Below are 19,712 nucleotides of genomic sequence, written 5' to 3'. Positions count from 1 at the left end.
CACAATAATTTTATTTCCTAGACATTCTAGATGTGGTTTCATTGAAATATATCACAAAATAATATAAGTACATCTCACTTTTTACCACATAATATATTTGTATTTACTGTTAAACTCTTTAGAACAATAAAAAAACAAAAAACAAGGAATTTCACCTCAAACCATTAATGTTATAATATATATTGAATTGAAAACATGGTTATATTTTTACTTCAAAAATATCTAAAATTCAATATTTTGGATCATGAAAAAATGTCAAAATTATTATGTCGGACGTATCGGAGTTCAAACTGCTTCTCCACAAGAGAATTAAGCGAGATGGTTTCTCTCCCAAACCCCCAAATTTCTCGTCGCGCAAAAAAGCAAAAAATTTCAGAAAATATTTTCCAATGTTTTTTTTTTCCAGTGTAAATTTTGTACAAAAAACATTTTCCGAAATTTTATGCGCCAAAAGAGAACTTTGCGGGAGGTGAGAAGAGAAAATATCGAAATAAGCAGGTCTCCACAAAATAAACCTATCCCAGCCCAAGAAATCAGAACCCAGCCCAAAAAACAAAACAAATAACGAAAATCTCGAATTAGGGTTTTTCACTCATTCATCTCTCTAACAATTCTCACACCTTCATCATCTTGCTGCATCAATGGTAGGAGTTGCATTCGACGTAGGAGCCGTTCCTTACAATCCCGACGGATGGGGTCCAATGGATTCCATAACCGCCGCCAACAACAACAACAACCTTCCACTCAATGTCCCTTACGCCCCTTTCAATCGCTCCGACAAATTAGGTCGAATCGCCGATTGGACCCGAAATTTCAACAACCAAACCCGAAACAGAAACCCCGCTGATTCCGCTTTCGATTTCACTCTCGACGATTCTTTCCCTGCTTCTGCCGATGACGACAATACTTTCCGTCTCGTCGACGGTAAACCACCACCAAAACCTAAATTCGGCCCCAAATGGCGTTACCAGCAACAGAAACAACTTCCTCAACGTCGCGATGAAGAACTTGAAACTAGGAAACGTGAGGCGGAGAAAGATAAAGCTCGTCGTGATCGTCAATATCATCAGAATCGTTCAAACCCTCATAACAATCGTCGTGAAGCTGCAGTTTGTAAATCGTCTGTGGAGATTCAGCCGGAGTGGAATATGCATGATCAGATTCCGTTTTCGACTTTCACCAAGCTTTCTTACAATGTCCCTGAACCTGAAGATCTTCTCATGTGTGGTGCTCTTGAGTATTATGATCGTTCTATTGATCGAACCAACCCCAAGAATGAACGTAGGCTCGAGAGGTTTAAGAATCGGAACTTCTTCAAGGTTACTACCATTGATGATCCTGTTATTAGGAGGCTTGCTAATGAGGATAAGGCCACGGTTTTTGCTACCGATACTATTCTTTCAACACTTATGTGTGCTACTAGGTCTGTTTATTCATGGGATATTGTTGTTCAGCGTGTTGGGAATAAGCTATTCTTTGATAAGCGTGATGGGTCACAGTTGGATTTGCTTGCTGTTCATGAGACTTCACAGGAGCCATTGCCCGAAGCTAAGGATGATATCAACTCTGCGCATTCATTGAGTGTTGAGGCTGCTTATATTAATCAGAATTTCTCTCAGCAAGTGTTGGTTAGGAATGGGAATAAAGATACTTTTGATGAGCCTAACCCTTTTGCTAATGAGGGTGAAGAGGTTGCTTCGGTTGCGTATAAGTATAGAAGGTGGAAGCTTGATAATGATATGTATCTTGTTGCTAGGTGTGAGGTGCATAGTGTTGTTGAATTGAATAAGCAAAAGTCATTCCTTACTGTGAATGCTTTGAATGAGTTTGATTCAAAGTATTCGGGTGTTGATTGGAGGCAGAAGTTGGAAACTCAAAGGGGTGCTGTTTTGGCTACTGAGCTTAAGAACAATGCTAACAAGTTGGCTAAGTGGACTGCACAAGCTCTTTTGGCTAGTGCTGATATGATGAAGTTGGGTTATGTGTCGAGGATTCATCCTCGGGACCATTTTAATCATGTTATCTTGGGCGTGGTTGGATATAAACCCAAGGACTTTGCTGCTCAAATTAATTTGAACACTAACAATATGTGGGGGATTGTTAAGTCTATTGTGGACTTGTGTATGAAATTGAATGAGGGGAAATATGTTATTGTGAAGGATCCATCTAAGCCTCAGATTAGGATTTATGAGGTTCCGGCTGATGCATTTGAGAACGACTATGTGGAGGAGCCAATTCCGGAAGATGAACAAGTTCAGCCTACTGCAGAGGGTGCTGATGGTGGAGAGGAAGCTGCTGTTGCTGCTACTACAGATGACGTGGAAGATAAGCCGGTCGATGCTCAAGCTTAAAAGGTCATGCTCTATCTGTTTTTATTAATGTCATTGTCATGTGCTTTTTTTTTTTATGGTTTTTGTTTGTGTTACGAAAATGCTTATGGGATGCTTAATGTTATATGATGCTTTCATACTGGTTATATTCTTTCCTGGTTGTCATTGCTTGGTCTGTTACCGGTGTTTTTGCGCTCATAATGTTACAATTGGCTTCCTTTATGATTTTGGAATTTTTTTGGGGTGTTGTAGAAGTTCTAAATTGCAGTTGTGATTTTGTCATTTACTCTGATGATATGATCCTTAATGTTGCTAGAAGTTGAAGACAAATATTGTTGATATAGTTGTCAATTACAGTCGTGAGATTCCAAAAACTCTGATGTTGCAGCCGCAACTTGGTTGCTGGTTTCAGAACCCAATTTAAAACATTGGTGCTCATTTCGATGTAATTGTATGCGTATTTTGATGTTTGGAACGGTTTCTTCAAAATTCTTGTCCACATTGCAAAACTTAAGTGATTTATGTTATCTTTTAATAACTACTTAGGTCCCGTATCATAATTGGTATATGCCATGTGTGTGTTGTTTATAATATTCTAAGCATCCGTTGGTTGATAATTGTGAGCATGTGTTCATATAGTTGTAGGCAGTAGGCACTTCTCATTCTCATTTATTGAAGAATGGGCAACTGCATTGAGGATTTGATGAAAAAATTGAAATGATTTACTTATCTAACTGAGTATACAATTGCCAGTTGCTATTAAGATCTTCATCCATATGCAATTTATTTAGCTAGGAGCTGCTTATACATATGCATCCACAGTATCACGCATGTTTGTTTGAAAACCTAGATGCTATGGACCGGACAACCTAATTTCTCCTTGAAAACTTTAACAGCATTCTGCTAAGGATGATGTATGTGCTTTGAGACATACACCCTATACATCATAGAATTTGGTACATGTAAAATGTACTTAGGTCCCCGTATCATAATTGGAATCATACATCCATATGCAAACCATAAAAATTTTACATCCATATACATCAGAGTTTGCATATGGATGTAAGATTCCAACTTAGGTCCCCCGTAACAAAGTTTGGTACATTTAATATGTACTTAGGTCCCTGTATCATAATTTGAAGCATACATCCATATGCAAACTAGAATTTGGTACACCCTATAAAGTTGAAGCCTTACGTCCTATGCAAACTATAAAATATTACATTTATATACCTCATGTTAAAGTTATAAAATGTACTTAGGTCCTGTATCATAATTGTTAAAGCTATTCAAAGTGCCTTAATTGTGTTTTACATCTAGAATTTGGTGGGACCTTGTTTTTCTTCGTGGTTTTTTACTATGTTAAGTGTATTCAATGTTGTTATATAAGAGTAACAAATGTGCATATGCGTTTGAATGTCATTTGATGTACACAATCTGTAATTTAGACCTGTTCTGTTAGTGACTTTTTGGGTGAATGCAGGCTTATTGGCGAGTTAATGGTCCTTCACTTGGGAATGGAACTACGCTCAGAATCATCTTCACTTTTCCACTGCTATTTGTCGGCCAAGATTTTGCCATTTAACCTTGTGATATTCCTTTAGAACAAATTTTTAAAAGCATACTGTTGATTCTTTAGATGCTACAGCTGTTTATGATCTATAAACCTGGCATATTAGGTGGGAACCATGACGTTTTAAAATTGTGTCATGTTTTTGAGTTTATCATTTTTGCATTGTGCTTAGGGTTATTTGCGAAGTGCTTGTTTGATGTTTTAAAGTGATTTTGCAAAAATGACATTTTGCCTGTTTACACGTTGGAATAACTGTTGCCGCATCCTAATGCATTTTTACCATGAAAGTAACAGCTAGAAATTGTAGAATCTGGGAAATGCAGTGACACTGAAATTGGAGAAATCTAGTGGTATTGAATGCATTAAGTTCATGTTTGAAATCATGTTAAAGTTTGGTAGAATCACAATCAGTCGAGAGGGTTTTGGCAAAGAGTACATTTTATAGCTTTAATAAATTCAAGGGAAACTCACCATGGTTTTGAACTCAATTAAGGCACTTCGAATAACATTTTGTATGCATGTAATATACTATTGTGTTTAAATAAAGACTCTTGGGTTTATCAAAAAAATAAAATAAAGACTCTTACTAACAGTTTGCCGCGTATTTAGGTTCCACAAGATTCGACAGATTAGTTTATGTAGTTGCACGCATGAAAGATTTTTTTTCTGTTTACCCTTCTATAAAACATAGATTCCCTCATTTTGTCCTTTGGGAGTAGGACATGTGACTGCAAATCTGCTGATGTGACTTGTACATGTGGAAAAAATCATTTATATTTATTTTTTAAAATTCCACGTTAGATAATAATTTTTTTAAAAAAAATAAAAAAAATTTGTACAATTTAAAAAACGATTTTTTTCCCCTATTTTTTTTGTTGATTTTATAAAAAATATTATCTGACGTGGAATTTAAAAAATAAATATAAATATTTTTATTCACGTGTACAAGTCACGTCAATGGGGCAAAATGAGGAAATCTATGTTTAGTAGGGGGTAAATAGAAAAAAAAAATCTGCACATGAGGATAAACAAAAAATCACTTATTTTGTGCACATGAGGGTAAACAAAAAATCACTTATTTTGTAGGGGGTAAATGCTCATTTAGAAAGAAAAAAGCGGCTTCTAACACCGAAAAAATAATAATAAAGGTTGTTTCTACTGTGAGTGAGTCTATCATCATATCACCCACGGTGCAGAACTAAAATATCAATTTGGGTTGGCCCTTGTTCGTTTATAACATATAATTGTTTTCATTCGAATTCGAATAGAGTAAACTCCGGAGAAAGGGAGGTATTCACTTATTCCAGAGATGGTGCTTACACTTACACCTTATCAATTATCCTTTATGCTTTCGTCTCCAAGCACCATAATCATCTATGTATCTTCATCTTTCTCAACCACACATCCATCACTCCCTGCTACGCTAGTTTCAACTATGGCATCATAACCAAAGTTTCCTTTGTTTGAATTTTTATAAATTAAGCATTTTTTAACAAAATAAATTAAGCATTCAACTTTTTTTTTTACAAAAGCATTAAATATGTTATAATGGTTAATTCATCGGATCAAATACTATATTGGATCAGAAAGATTTTGTATATATAACTTGTACCATACCACCGTGGAAACAAACAGGCTATAAAGAGTCAAGATAAAAAAAATATAAAAAAAAAAAAGTTAACATCTTAATCTAATTGTTCACTTCTTAATCTACTTTTTGTTCAATTGGTAATTTTGTAGGACGTTCGAGAAATGTAATAGGTTGACAAAAGTTAACATCTTAATCTAATTGTTTTTAACAAATGGTCTCTCATGGTGAGAGATATGCTCTCTCACTCTAACCTGAGCCTGAAATAAAATCTAAACAAATGCTTAACTCGTTGGTTACGGACTATATTAGTGTGATTTCACAACTCATTATGCAATAATAGTTACTATAAATATTCTGTTTGTATAAATAGCTCTACTTCTTGTCGGGAAAAACAGGCATAGAGAAAATAAAAGAATGCAAGCACAACACAAGAATATAACGTGGAAACTCCAAACCGGAGAAAAAACCACGGTCGTTGTCAAAAACAACAACCAGAGAATAAACACTATGTGAAAATTGTTACAACACATAGACTACCCTCAACCTTCATTTGGCTCCCAATACACCCGCACTCTCCAAAGCAAATACCTAACTACATCTCTCAACCCTCTAATACAAGAGTACAAGAGAAAAACAAAAAAGTCAGATATAAGCTTAAAGTGCTACTGACTGGTGCAATTATAAACAAAGAACTTAGGTCTATTATATAGCCTTGAATCCCCCATTGGTTCACCATTCTAAGCGATGTGGGACTTTTTCAATATAATTTATTTGACCTTTTTTTTCTTCTTCATTAACAATGTGGGACTTACATTGCAATCAACCCCAACAGTTCCATCATCTTCTCATTTGAATATATAATAGACCGTTGCTTCTTTCTACTTAATACTCAATCAATTTCTGATTCCTCACAGTAGCTGTCAAATGTATTATTGGACCGATACAGATGACCCACCTCTTCTCATCTTCTGTATGGGATGGTACAACTTATATACAAAATCTTTCTGATTCAATTCACCATTTTCACTTTATTTATATCTGTACATGCAATGATGCAAATAATTTGTTTGATCTGAATTCATATTTATCAATGTTAACCATTTATTTGACGTACCATTCATTTCTTAGAAAGCTCTATTTATAGGATGCTACTATATAGTTGAAAATTAATATAGTCTCTTTTGTGGAATGACATTAATTTTTTGTGTCTCTTTGAGGCAAGGGAAGGTGATTTGATTAAACTATTTAAGTCTTTCACCAAAATAACTATTGACAATTGAAAATACAATATTTTATTTGCTTCCCGTTGAATGTGCCACAATACACTTCCAACTCCAAGTCCAAATTCTCGTGTGTTCACAGTTTGCAATGGGAAATTGTCAAGTACAAATTCATTACGCAATGCTAATTAATTTATTTGATGTTGTACTCTCTTTAAAGGATTAAAATATGATGTCATTTGTTTTAAATTATTATATCATGATAATTTATTTTAGATGCTGATGTTGAGATATGCATAGGTAAGGAATCAAGAATGTTTTGCTTCTTGTTTCCAAACTAACACAATTCATTGTCCTACCAAAAGTTGACAAAACACGCTACCAATCCGTTTTCGTATTACTGAACTAATCCATTTTGTCGCCTCTAATTCTACATGTTTGTAACGGGATTTGTTGACTTTTGTTGGTTTACAGTGAGCTGTTAATGGAGTGGATTGGAATAAAACTCTTAATTGCGACTTCTGCTTTCTCGATGTTTTCTGACGTTTTTAACAAAACCCTCTTTATTAGAGTTGCCACTTGTTTATAAAATAATTTTGTGGAGCAATAATTTTCTTTAACTTCATAGTGAATTCTTTCTATGAGATGCTAATGCTAATTAAATGTTGAAGAACTTAGGGATTGAGGTCCCTTCTTTTCCCTCCGACCATTTTACAGCATATGTACCTTTTTTAGGTTTGTGAAAAATGGGGAATTTGATTCACTTTTTCTTGTGTTTTCTTCCTTTGCTTAGGATCATAGAATTGGGAATTAAGCATACATGTCACTATGTCAAATGTGGGCAACAAGTTTGACTTGTAGAAAAGCAAAGGTATTTAAAAAATATTCTTAGTTTCCAATGAGTAAAGATATTCCTCTGTTTATTCTAAATGTTAAAAGTCTTACATTAGTCGAAAGATAATTTTTTTTTTACACGAAAGTTGAGAGATGACTTAAAAATATAATTTTGGTCCCTATAGTTTTTCAGAATTTTCGTTTTAGTCCCTGAAGTTTGTTTTCACACTTTTTAGTCTCTGATGTTTCATCGGTCAATGTTTTTAGTCCATACTTTTCATCAACTCGTGCGTACCATTTAAAATTTAATTTTTTTTTCTGCGGTCATAATTAATACATTATATGAATATTTGTTACACAAGTTTAAATTTGTTTAACAAAAGATGAATTAAATATGAATTTTTTAGTTTTTTGCACATAAAAATTCATCTTATGTTAAAAAATTCTAAATTTTTAACAGAGATGTTATTATTATATTATAAACATGAATACAAAAAATCATTAAAAAATGTGAAAGTATACACGAGTTGAATAAAAAGTAGGGACTAAAAATATTGACTAATGAAACTTCAGGGACTAAAAAGTGTGAAAACAAACTTCAGGGACTAAAACAAAAATTCTGGAAAACTGTAGGGACCAAAAACATATTTAATCCAAATATATTTATATGTAGGGACAATTTTCAACTTAAAATTCGATTTTATAGGATTGAATTAGAACAAATTCAAAATTCTAGTGACATAAAATTTTTCATTGGCATTTCAAGTTGTAATAAATAATTATTTTATATTCATGAGAGTTATAAGTTTAGGAAAAGTTGACATTTGCAAATATTCTTAACAATATATATAACAAAATTTACAATATTTAGTAAGACTAAACCCTAACAATATGCTTTGTCAAAAAAAAAAAAAACCCTAACAATATGTTATTGGCATTTTCCTAATAAAATTATCCAAGACATATAATGCATGTATATATGATAGCAATGTCATGATGATATATCAGTAATTCAGTACTAGTTGTCAGCCGCAAAATGTACATAATTTTTTTGGGACAAAGCTACATGTACACATAGTTAAAACTTAAAAGTGTAATATTGTGTTTGTTACAAGAATAAGAATGGATCATGATGTTTCAAATTAAGGAATAGGATTGCATCAAAATCAAACATAGGTAGAAATTTCCTTAATTGATTAATATGATCTACTTGTTGTTGTCATTTGTTCAGAATTGTACGTTAATATGGAAGATAATATGAATCCTCCCAAACAAGGCAAGGATGAGTAATAAACAAAGTCAAATTGAGGACTGTGTTTCTTTAGCACTTTTTGTCGTTTTTCTTCTACTTTCTGAGTCACCACATTAGCCCCACATCTATAGCCATATCCCCACCAATGTTTGTCCAAAATTCTGAATATCACCAATGACTTGTTACCACTTTGTTGGGACCCAATTTATTCACCCAACCTCCACGGTCCATCCAATTTTCCAACCCTTTCTTCATCCAATGAGAAAAACACTTACTATAGTACTAATTTTGACACAATGTGAATAATTTTTTGGGCACCTTATGACCTAACAATAATGAATTGATATGGATTAATATTTGAGGAGGAGGTTGTTGTACATCAAATGTGGAGTTAGAAGTTTCATATTACTTAGATGATCCAATTGAGAGCATGAAATAGACCAAACGACTTCCCTAAATCTACATTGCATATTGGGGAGATCCACATTGTATTAGCAACCACAATCGGCCTTCATCATCGCGAATAATATATATTCCAAATCCTACACGATTTCGTTGTTACGAGAAAGTCATATCTATATTGCATTTATATCTTCTCATCATTGATTTTTCCATCTATCAGCAGTCCCAACAGACTTGCTAGTCAGCATCCCTGCATCAACATTGTTGCCTTCGAACACAAACACAATGGTTTGTTGCCTCATGGCAAGTTTGCTGCCTGAATTTCAGCCTTCGATTAAGTGCAATGTGTTGGAGTAGGCCCTAAAAGCCAATCTATTTTGATAGAATCGTCTTTTGTATGATGACTTTGATTTATATATTTAATATATATAATAAGGCATTTCTTTATTATGTTTGTTCCAAACTAATAAAATCCATAGAATAGCTAGTCTAATTAATGGAACATTAAGTGTGACTTAATAGTGAGACTCCATTAAACATAAGGACATTATTCTTAAAGTATCTGTAGTCAAGTTTTAATGTGATGTGGGATAATAGTAAAACATAGAGACTATTATGTGAGTAGACTGGTGACTTCATCTCACGTGTCATGGATATGAGATATCAAGTCTTCACATAGATATAAATATTAGGAGTAATATTTATATTGGATTGACCCGCCATGAGAATACTACATAGTATGTTATGAAAAATGTCATAAGTTATTCTCATAGTGATAATGGTGTATACCACCCTTCGACATGAAACCACTATGGACCCTAGATGTGGAGTAGAGTACTTAGTTGTCGTTCAAACATTGTCCGTAACAGGATGACTATAAAGTCGGTTGATGGGTACTCCACAAATCATGCTGAGGGACATGAGTGACCTAGATGGAATTTGCCCCTCCTACGTAACAGGAGCAATATCTGTAGGCCTCTTGATGGAATATGACTGATAAAATGTGTGGCCACGCCGAACTAAGTCAATATGAGATATTGAGCTTATTCGTTGCTCAGTATATTCTGGGATCAAGAAATAAGATATTGAACCATACAAGGGTGACACGATCTATGCCTTGTGTTCAATATAGATATAAGGGAAAAGGGGTAATTATACACACGATCGTTATCACGGAAAGGTTTCGTCAGATCACATGACATTCTTGTCACTTGGGTAGCAGTGATGTGTTGCTAGATACCACTCATTGTTTATAATATTAAATATGTGATTTAATATTATTGTAATGTTACGAGAACCTATAGGATCACACACAAAGGACAGATAGATGAGAGAAATAAATAAGTAAGACTTATTTATAAAGTAATAAGTAGTACTTATTAGTAATTAAATAATTAAGTATGACTTATTATTTAATTTATGAAAATAGAGAAATGCGGTCCACCGTAAGGTACGGTGCAGTGCTTGGCTTGATGACCACACAAGTGGTTCTATAAATAGAACCCTTGTGATGAAGTTTTGCAAGCTTTAACCTAATTTAAAAAGGTGAAACCTAGCCGCCTCTCTCCAAAATCCTATTCTCTCTTAATCTCTTGGTGGAATTGGCTAGCACCGGTCACCAGAGAAGTTCTGTTCGTGTGGACTGAGTAGAGGCGTTTGTCGTTCGTGCAGCGCTCGTGATCAAACTCCTCGACGTTTCAAGAGGTAAATATATGAACTCATAGTGATTCATGTTGTTCTAAGTGTTCTAGGTAAAGGGGTTTTTCCGCTATTGAGTTTGATTTTTAAAAGAGTTTTAAAAGTCTACCTCTTGATAACCCTTCACAATGCTCTGTCCAAAATTTGTTTGCTCGTCTCCGAAATATTTTGCTACAACTTGAGATTCTTATGCTTCCAATAACATATCAAATTATTTTAGCTTTGGTAGTTCGAAATTATTTTCTACCATATAAACAAAAAGGTAGCTAGAAATTATTATCTTGACAATAATACACATGATTTTGAATAGATACTAAATTCAAAAAAAATAAATCACTATTACAATAAAAAGTTAAAACATTGCTTCAACTACGGTTTTTAATAAGAGGTTAATGATACAGTCGCAACCTTAACATACAAGATAACACAAACCATTTTTTAAAAAATATACACAAATAAAAAAATGTTGTTTCCCACGACATTTTTTCAAATAATGAAGTTACAATGATCGATCATCTTGACTAACATTCCTCCACAATTTCCATCAAATACCGAGTTGAAAGTTTGACCGTACATAATTGTTTTCTCACCCTTAACGCATAACTTCGTTAATAAAAGATTAATGATCGAGTCGCACCCCTAATATACAAGATAACACACCAAGTCCCTAAAGATAGACTCCCCGCTTATGCCCAGGTTATCTATTTCGAGCGCACCAAGAAGTAGGTAAGCCGTGCTTTTCGGTCGGTTCGGTAAGTAAGGGCTAATTCGAATGATTTTTAAAAAATATATAAATTTAAAAATGTCGTTTCCCGCGAACAACATCTTTTCAAATAATAGCGAAGTTACAATAATTGATCATTTTGATTAATATCCCTCCACAATTTCCGCCAAATATCGAGTTGAAACTTTGACCATACTATTAAAACAAAGACACATAGTAATTCATTATCTGGTGACAACTATTTTTTACTATATAAATAGAAATTATTATCTTGACGATAATACTCATAATTTTAATTAAATACTAAAATAAAATTACTTTATACTCCATCTAATGTTTAATATAAGAAAAATTTTATTTTTTAGATTTATTAAGATTCAATGAATTTAGTCAATAATATGAACTACATTTATTAAATTGTCGATAAATCTAAAAAGTAAAAAAAAAAATACTAAAGGATTAATAAAAAGTAAAAAATACTAATTTTTAAATAATTTTTTTGAACAAATCTTAAAACAAATTCTTTTTTTATAAAAGTGTGTCTATCTGTATACAGTCAATATTGAATTATTTTATGTCAAATCAAATCAAAACTAAGTAACCAAAGTCATATCTCATTATTATATTCAACAATCTACTTTACTCTATAAATCTATTTAACACTCGTTAACCATTTTTCTCTCTTGTCTCTCTTTCTTCTTCATTCTTCTTCTACTTCCATGGATTCCATGAGAAACCAAGAAGAACAAAAGAGTAACCAAACTCAAAACAATGGACAAATTCCATCACCAAGACCCATAACAAGATCCGAACCCGGTAACCCATATCCAACAACATTTGTTCAAGCTGATACAACCTCATTCAAACAAGTAGTTCAAATGTTAACTGGATCCTCGGAAACATCAAAACATGTTTCAAACACAACAACAACAACCTTAAACAAATCAAATCATCATCATCACAACAACATTCCACCAATCAAATCTATTCCAACAAAACAACAAGGTTTCAAACTCTATGAAAGAAGAAACTCACTTCATAAGAATCTTAACATTAATCCTTTATCACCCACAAACATTTTTTCATCTTCCAACAACAATTCAAGTTTTTCACCTCGTAACAAACAAGAGATCTTGTCTCCTAGTATTCTTGATTTTCCTTCTCTTGTTCTTAGTCCTGTTACTCCACTCATACCCGACCCGTTTAACCGATCCGGGTCAAATGGGTCAAGTGCTGCTAGAAGTGGTTGTTTGAATGCAGAAGCTGAAGATAAAGCGATTAAAGAAAAGGGATTTTTTTTGCATCCTTCACCTGTTTCAACTCCTAGAGATTCTGAACCACCTCGTTTGCTTCCACTTTTTCCTACTACTTCTCCTAGAGCTTCTTCAGGTCCATCTTCTTCAAATTATAATGCTTCTTGAATTTTTTATGTAATTTTTTTTTTTGGATTTTGTGTTAGAATATTTTATTGCCATTGTTGTTGAATGTTGCTCATGAAAGGGATTGATTAATGTTTTATGGAAAGAGAACATTGAATTATTATTGAATAATTTTTTGCTTTACTCAATTGTATGAAAAATTATTATACTCTCTCCACCCACAATTATTATAAATAAAAATTTATAGTTTAGAATTTAGATATCTGAATTATAGATCAGATATTTGGTTTATAATATAGACTAAATATCTGGTCTATAATATATCTGGTCCATATTATAAATCAAATATATAAGTTATTCAATGAATTTGAACGATAAATTTTTGTTTATAATTGTGGTGTGAGGGACTAATATGTTTTGTTTCTCTAGTTGAAATCGTGGGGGGAAAATGTTAGTATTTGAAAAGGTGAATTATTATGATTAAGCTTTGAATTGTTATTATGGTTAGTAATTAGAAGGCGATAGAATCTATGGAGTCAAAATGGTGTATTAATGTTGGGTTTAATGGTAGTTGGGGGTGTGAATAGAATTAATGATACAATTGAATTGGGGGAGACAGTTCAGTTACTTTAGGTCGACGGCATTCATAATTAGTAGCATTAATAAACACAGTACTCATCAGTGTAGTGTAGTGTAGTAGAAGAAGATGGTGAGAGAGTGAGAGGGTAAAATAAGGTTTAGGTGTTTGAGGATCATATTGCTAAAGAAACTTTGTACTAGCTGTCAAACTACAATGGGGAAGGAATCTTTACTCTTTTGTTGTCTGTGTTTGTGCTCTGAATAACTGTCCACTGGATTTAATTTAGTACTTTGTTATTATCGGGATATAAGAATGGTTTGCTAGTTAAAATGTTGAGAGTTAAAAAGCAGTAAAAACGCCGAATGTCGTTTTCGTGAGCTTAGTTAAATACTATCATATTTTATATGCAGAGACAGGTGTTCGAATTTTAGACACCTTATTTGCTACGACTATAAGGTTATTTTCTAACACTTTTTTAATTAGAATTTAAAATGTACACTGTGATGTGTAGTATAGTTTTAAATTGTCGTTGCGATTAAAGTTATACAGCGAACTACTATGTGATTGATGCGGTTATAATTGCGATTGTGATGCCATTGAGATAACAATTTAAAACTATAATAGATAGTCTTAGAATTTCAAGTTGAAATTAACTCATCAAATCTACGGAATCGACGTAATGATTAATGACTCGATCATAAACATATTTTCAAACAATATTCTCTCAACCAATTTGGGACATTTAAACACATCATTTACGTTCAATACTATTGAATTTGGTGCGTATATATAAATGGTGGGTAGTCTGATAATGAAAATTTGATAGCATGTGACCCAACAAATCTTAGAAGAAACTTTGATACCATTTTAAAATTTGAAATTGAGTCTAATCTACAAAATTGAATTATAAAATGAGAATAATTCGATTTATAAACATATATTCGCGGATTATCTTTTAAACAATATGGGATACATAACATAACAAATGGTTTGAAAGAAGAAAAAAACTATAATGGATATTCATTTTTCATATAAAAAATTCAAAGGATGGGAGACCCACTCTTCTACAAAGTTAGACAAAGTACTCAATTTTAATGATGCTTTCATGTCATTTTTAATAAGTTGCGAAGTTTGCTTGCTACATGAAGTCAAACTAGTTTGATTATGTTTAGATAAGATCAATAAAATCCATTGATTCACGACGTGAAAAAACAAGTACAATATGAAACATTGAAATTTATTTTATTTTATAATTTTTCTATGGTAGGGACCCCCTTTCTTTACGGTCGGGGAACTCTTTAAATGTATAGGATTTGAACAGCTTTGATCAAAAGCAATCATACAAAAAAAATAGTCTCTCTTTGTATCCTATGTATTTTCAATATATAAATTGTCCTTTTTGACCCTAAGGAGACTTGAATTAAAGAAGTGAACATGTGAAAGTGAAGAAAGGGAGAAGAAGTGGGACTTATGATGATGAAAGGGAAGAAAATATTGGAGGTAGAAAGGAAAGACACGGTGTTGAAATCAACTCCTTATGCCATTTGTTTGTTTGTATATGTTATGAACATGATTTTTTTGTGGACTTTGCTTCTCATGGTTGGTGGTGCATTTATTACAAATTTGAAACTTAACATGTGCTCTTCTAAGGTGCCCTTGTCACATTTTTTTTTTTTTGTATGAACCCTTGTCACATTTTGAGTTTACTTGTCTCTAGATGGAGAAAAAATAGTAGATAACAAATAATTTAGTTTATAATTGATGATTTTATAGTGAATAGTTTATAAATTAGTTTTTATCTTATAGCGAATAAAATTATCTAAATGAATTTGTAATTTTTGATAAAATTAACAGTTGAACGAGCTTATAAGTATAAAATGGCGTAAAAAAAATATTTAATTAATATTTAATTTTTCAAGTAAGATGACTGGGATAAAATTAGAAGAAAAAATGGTATGCTATAAACTATAAATATGTTGATCAAATTAATCAAAAAAAAAAAAAACTAGTCACTTTTATAATTAGTTTATAAAGTATTTCTGAAAATATATAATTGACATGATTCAATTGGGTGAATATTTTAAAATTATGGTGCATAGAAATTTAATTTTTATTTAAATAGTTAGATGAATAGAAATATAATTAAACTTACTAGCAATGTATAAAGATAAATAAATGTAAAATAAATACATAATGTTATTCCCAAAAAAAATATATATATACATAATGCAAATGAGATACTCTATCTTGTCTTTGTAGGGAGTGTATAAAATTATAAAACTTTTTGGAGTATTTCGGAAAATTATAAAATGTATCACATGTGGCATGTTTGATTTGATGTATTATTGGTAATCATGCTTGATGCTTCGAAAGTCCGTTGATCTTATTACTACGTGATAACGAAATTTCAAGCATGACATGTTTGACTATGTCTTCGCTACCTTTGAATTCCTAGGTCCCACAGATATATCCATAAGTTATTATTAGTATTTTTTTATGAATATTATTAGTATTTTTTTTTATGAATATATGTTTCTTTGTAATTTGTCTATATCCTCCAAATAAGCAATCCTTTCAAAGATAACTAAATATAAATACTCCTTCCTTATGATCACTATTAATATAAGTGATTGAAAAGTGACTTGAATGTAATTAATTTTTTATATTTTATATGATATATAAATTAAATTTGCTAAAATATTGATTTGAAGTGAATCAAGAATGAAGGATCGAGTTTGAATAGAGTATGCCGAGATGGAGTAGGAATGATACCTGTCGTTGTGAGAATGTGAGATGTTATAAGTTATAATTGACAGAAATCGTTGACGTAAAGACGTTGTGATTTGTAGGTTGAATGTATAGTTGAGATTGAGATGAACGAAGAGAGTATAAGATTAAAACTTTTATCTGGTCGGCAAACACACACCCTTGTGGTGGTGGTCGTCGAGGGGTATGAGGATGTGATGAAATAAATAGATCACATCATGATATATACAGTGCATTGATTTTTAAAAAATTCAAATAATAGAATATAACTCTATATCACTCATATAATTTTCACATAGACAGAAGAAGAGAAATAATCACATAGACATTTTTTCTTCAAAGATCAAAAGGTAAATGGACACAAATATAAATAAAAATAGACCAAGTTTTACCCACCTTATATTATTATTTGGCATAATCCTCATAGTTAATTACACAACATATGCAGAAGAAATAAGATAAGATCGCCACATACATATATATATATTTTTATAATGCAAATGATTTGTATAGCTGAGGAAATAATAAAATTATAATGTATCTTCCTCGTCAAGCTTCTTTATCAAATCATTTAACTAGTGTCTCTTGCACAATGTGTAATTCTAGTGCAACCACGTTGATATGGATTAGCCCTACCCCTCCTATTGCAATTGTAATAGGAACGTCCACGCCGACCACAAGGTACTTGATTATTTCTAAGGGCACCATAACTAATGAACCCGCGTCTTCCCCGCAGTAACCTTTGGTTTTCTTCAGAACTCATCAAAAATTCATTGGCATCTTCGATGAGATCACTATTGGCGGTAGTAATAATCCCCGAAAACGAATGAATTTTCGCTTCAGTTACCATTGCCAATGCCAATGTTAAGGCAAAGAGGAGGATAATAACCCCCCTTTTGGATTCCATTATTATTTTTGAGAGATGGGTTTGAAAAATGAAGAGAGAAATCTCTTAATAATTTGCCCTTTTCCCTCAGAGGAGGGGGAAAAGTTGGAGTTTGGTGGAAAAATGGTGGCAATGCCAATGTTTGATTTTGTTGAGATAAAAAGAAGGAGTGTGTTTAGAAAATAGAGGGTGTGATTTTTTTGTGGTAGTCATTTGTGATTTAACGTTAATTTAGGGAGTAGTGTTTGTTATCTTTCTCTTATTGTTTTGATGTTTCTAAATAGAGAAAAAAAATTATCATTTTGATGACAAGTTTTTTAATTTTGGGGTTTAAAATAGATGATTGGCATGTGTGTGTGTATTTTGCTGAAAATTGATATCTATTTTTTTTTCTTTGCTTAAAAAAAACCACTATTTTTTTTTAATCTAACTATCGATAACTGAATTTATAAAATTTTGCTAAAAATGACATTGGCCTGCAAAGCTTTTGTGCTTCCTATATTTGTGCAATCTTTAAGAATGTCACATAAAAGAAAGTTTCTTTCGGTGTTTCTTGTGTTTCTTGCGCATCATTTTTTTTCTTCTTTTCATTTTTACTTATTTGCTACTTAAATAGAGGATGAATAAAATAAAAAGAATTGAGAAAAAAAAAACATCATTCACTACTTAAGTAGCGGATAGTGTTAAACTTCGGGGGTGCCAAAAGAAACACCCCACATAGAAGTGCATATTGTGGTTAGCCTTGACTTGAGGCCCATAACCAATTTTTCTGTTTGATATTTTTGGGAAATATTACCTACACCCCTATGATTTGTACTCATATCCCATAAACACTTGAATAGACTAAAATATCCCAGATTTTTAGAAATTGGTAGGGTGTTATGGATCGTTTAATTTTGTTTTGCAATGTTTTCTAATGAAATTTGAACAAAATAAAACCTATGAATTTTCTGGTTACATTATTAAGAAGTTTGTTTGGGTTAGTTCAATTAGATTGATATTTTTAAAATAACTATAAATTTTGTATACTATTGATACACATTGTAGATTCTTAATAGTAAAAAAAGAATGTTAAACATTGTAGATTCTTAATAGTAAGAGATATGGATGACAACATTTGAATTTTGATCATGTTATTGCCTTCCCGCAATACGTCTACTCAATTGAAATTGAGAAAATTATGTCCATTTTGTTTCAAACATATGATCCACGTAGAAATAAAGAAATAAAGAATGGCAGCTTGTGCGTAACCCTTCACCTGTAGATAGTCGGTCCGAAACATAATAGAACAGAGTATAAAACTATTAAATATTTAATACATTATCTAAAAGCATGGAATTATTGCGACAAAAATAAAATTTAACAGGCTTTCACAACTGAGTTCAATCACTCAAAGAATAAATGGACCCGACAGAAAGGTTGGGAATGCACTGAAACTGTGAAGAGGCAAAGTGAAGGTACTCCTAATAATCAAAGGAAATAGGAAATAAAATAAAAAAATAAAACCAATGTTGTTAAATAGCCGCTATAGCATAGCAAAATTTGCACAAACAACTGTTATTGATATCATCTAGTCTCTCATAGAATGAAGCCATGACATATTTTCAACTCAGTACTACCTGCAAATAGAATATTAAAATAAGTTTGTCTTGTCATGAATACTGCATTATGATATGTTAAAGAAACTTTTTCACATTCACTGCAATATATACTTTTTCATATTCAATACACTAATTCAAATATAGTTTGATCAAAAACTAAACCATGGAAATCCATAAACTTGACCCCTCAATTTGCCTTATTTCTCTCAATTCAAACAAATAAGCTATTTCGAAAAAAAATAGGATGGATCTTATAAAGTGCCAAAGTTTATGAACAAATACATCAACTTCATAAATCAATAACCATTACTGGACCTTTATCGTCTTACACTAAACACTAAAATTAGATGTCATTAAATTAGGGTTTGGAAGAAATAAAAAATGAAAAACTCCAGAATAGTTCAATTACTAAAATCTCCCTGCTCGCTACTTAATTAACGAGTTAAATTCATTACATAAGTAGCGGATGAGTAAAAATTTGGATTTATTTCAATTAGTCATAACGATCAGTCTTCTTGAGAGTAAAAAACGACTACCCCCAACCACCATCAGCCCTCTTGGAGTAATCCCTTTCGATTAGTCATACGATTCCAATAGGCCTAAAAAATTCATTCGTCGATTACCATAACAATTTCAATCCGTCATCAAAGAATATGAATGAAATCATTATAACTAATCGGTGACGGGACTATAAGACCGTTAACATAAAAAATAACAAAACAAAAAAAAAACACCAAACTAAAAAATTTATATTAGTTATCCATGTAATAGGGGGTCATAAAAAATTTATATTGATTAATTTCCTTGCTTGGAATGCTGAGCATAAAGCAAACAACATTGCAAAAACAGAAAATTTCTCAACGCACCCACCCACTT

At 32.1% G+C, this 19,712-nt stretch overlaps 2 protein-coding genes across 2 annotated transcripts; both read left to right on the top strand.

The window, feature by feature from the left end:
* The first annotated feature begins 540 nt into the window (after window positions 1–540).
* On the top strand, window positions 541–4,148 carry LOC123905528 (eukaryotic translation initiation factor 3 subunit D-like). Its single transcript, XM_045955171.1, has 2 exons — window positions 541–2,354; window positions 3,814–4,148. The coding sequence occupies exon 1, from the start codon at window positions 642–644 to the stop codon at window positions 2,349–2,351; it is 1,710 nt and encodes a 569-aa protein (XP_045811127.1). The 5' UTR covers window positions 541–641; the 3' UTR covers window positions 2,352–2,354; window positions 3,814–4,148.
* An 8,111-nt stretch (window positions 4,149–12,259) lies between these two features.
* Window positions 12,260–13,186, top strand: LOC123905526 (VQ motif-containing protein 4). Its single transcript, XM_045955170.1, has 2 exons — window positions 12,260–13,061; window positions 13,094–13,186. Exon 1 carries the CDS (start codon window positions 12,344–12,346, stop codon window positions 13,043–13,045), a length of 702 nt encoding a protein of 233 aa, XP_045811126.1. The 5' UTR covers window positions 12,260–12,343; the 3' UTR covers window positions 13,046–13,061; window positions 13,094–13,186.
* The last annotated feature ends 6,526 nt before the right edge of the window (window positions 13,187–19,712 follow it).

This window comes from Trifolium pratense, linkage group LG2, assembly GCF_020283565.1.
Source record: "Trifolium pratense cultivar HEN17-A07 linkage group LG2, ARS_RC_1.1, whole genome shotgun sequence".
Classification (NCBI taxonomy): Eukaryota; Viridiplantae; Streptophyta; class Magnoliopsida; order Fabales; family Fabaceae; genus Trifolium; species Trifolium pratense.
The sequence above is the reverse complement of the archived record's forward strand: the minus strand, read 5'-3'. Positions and strand labels throughout refer to the sequence as shown.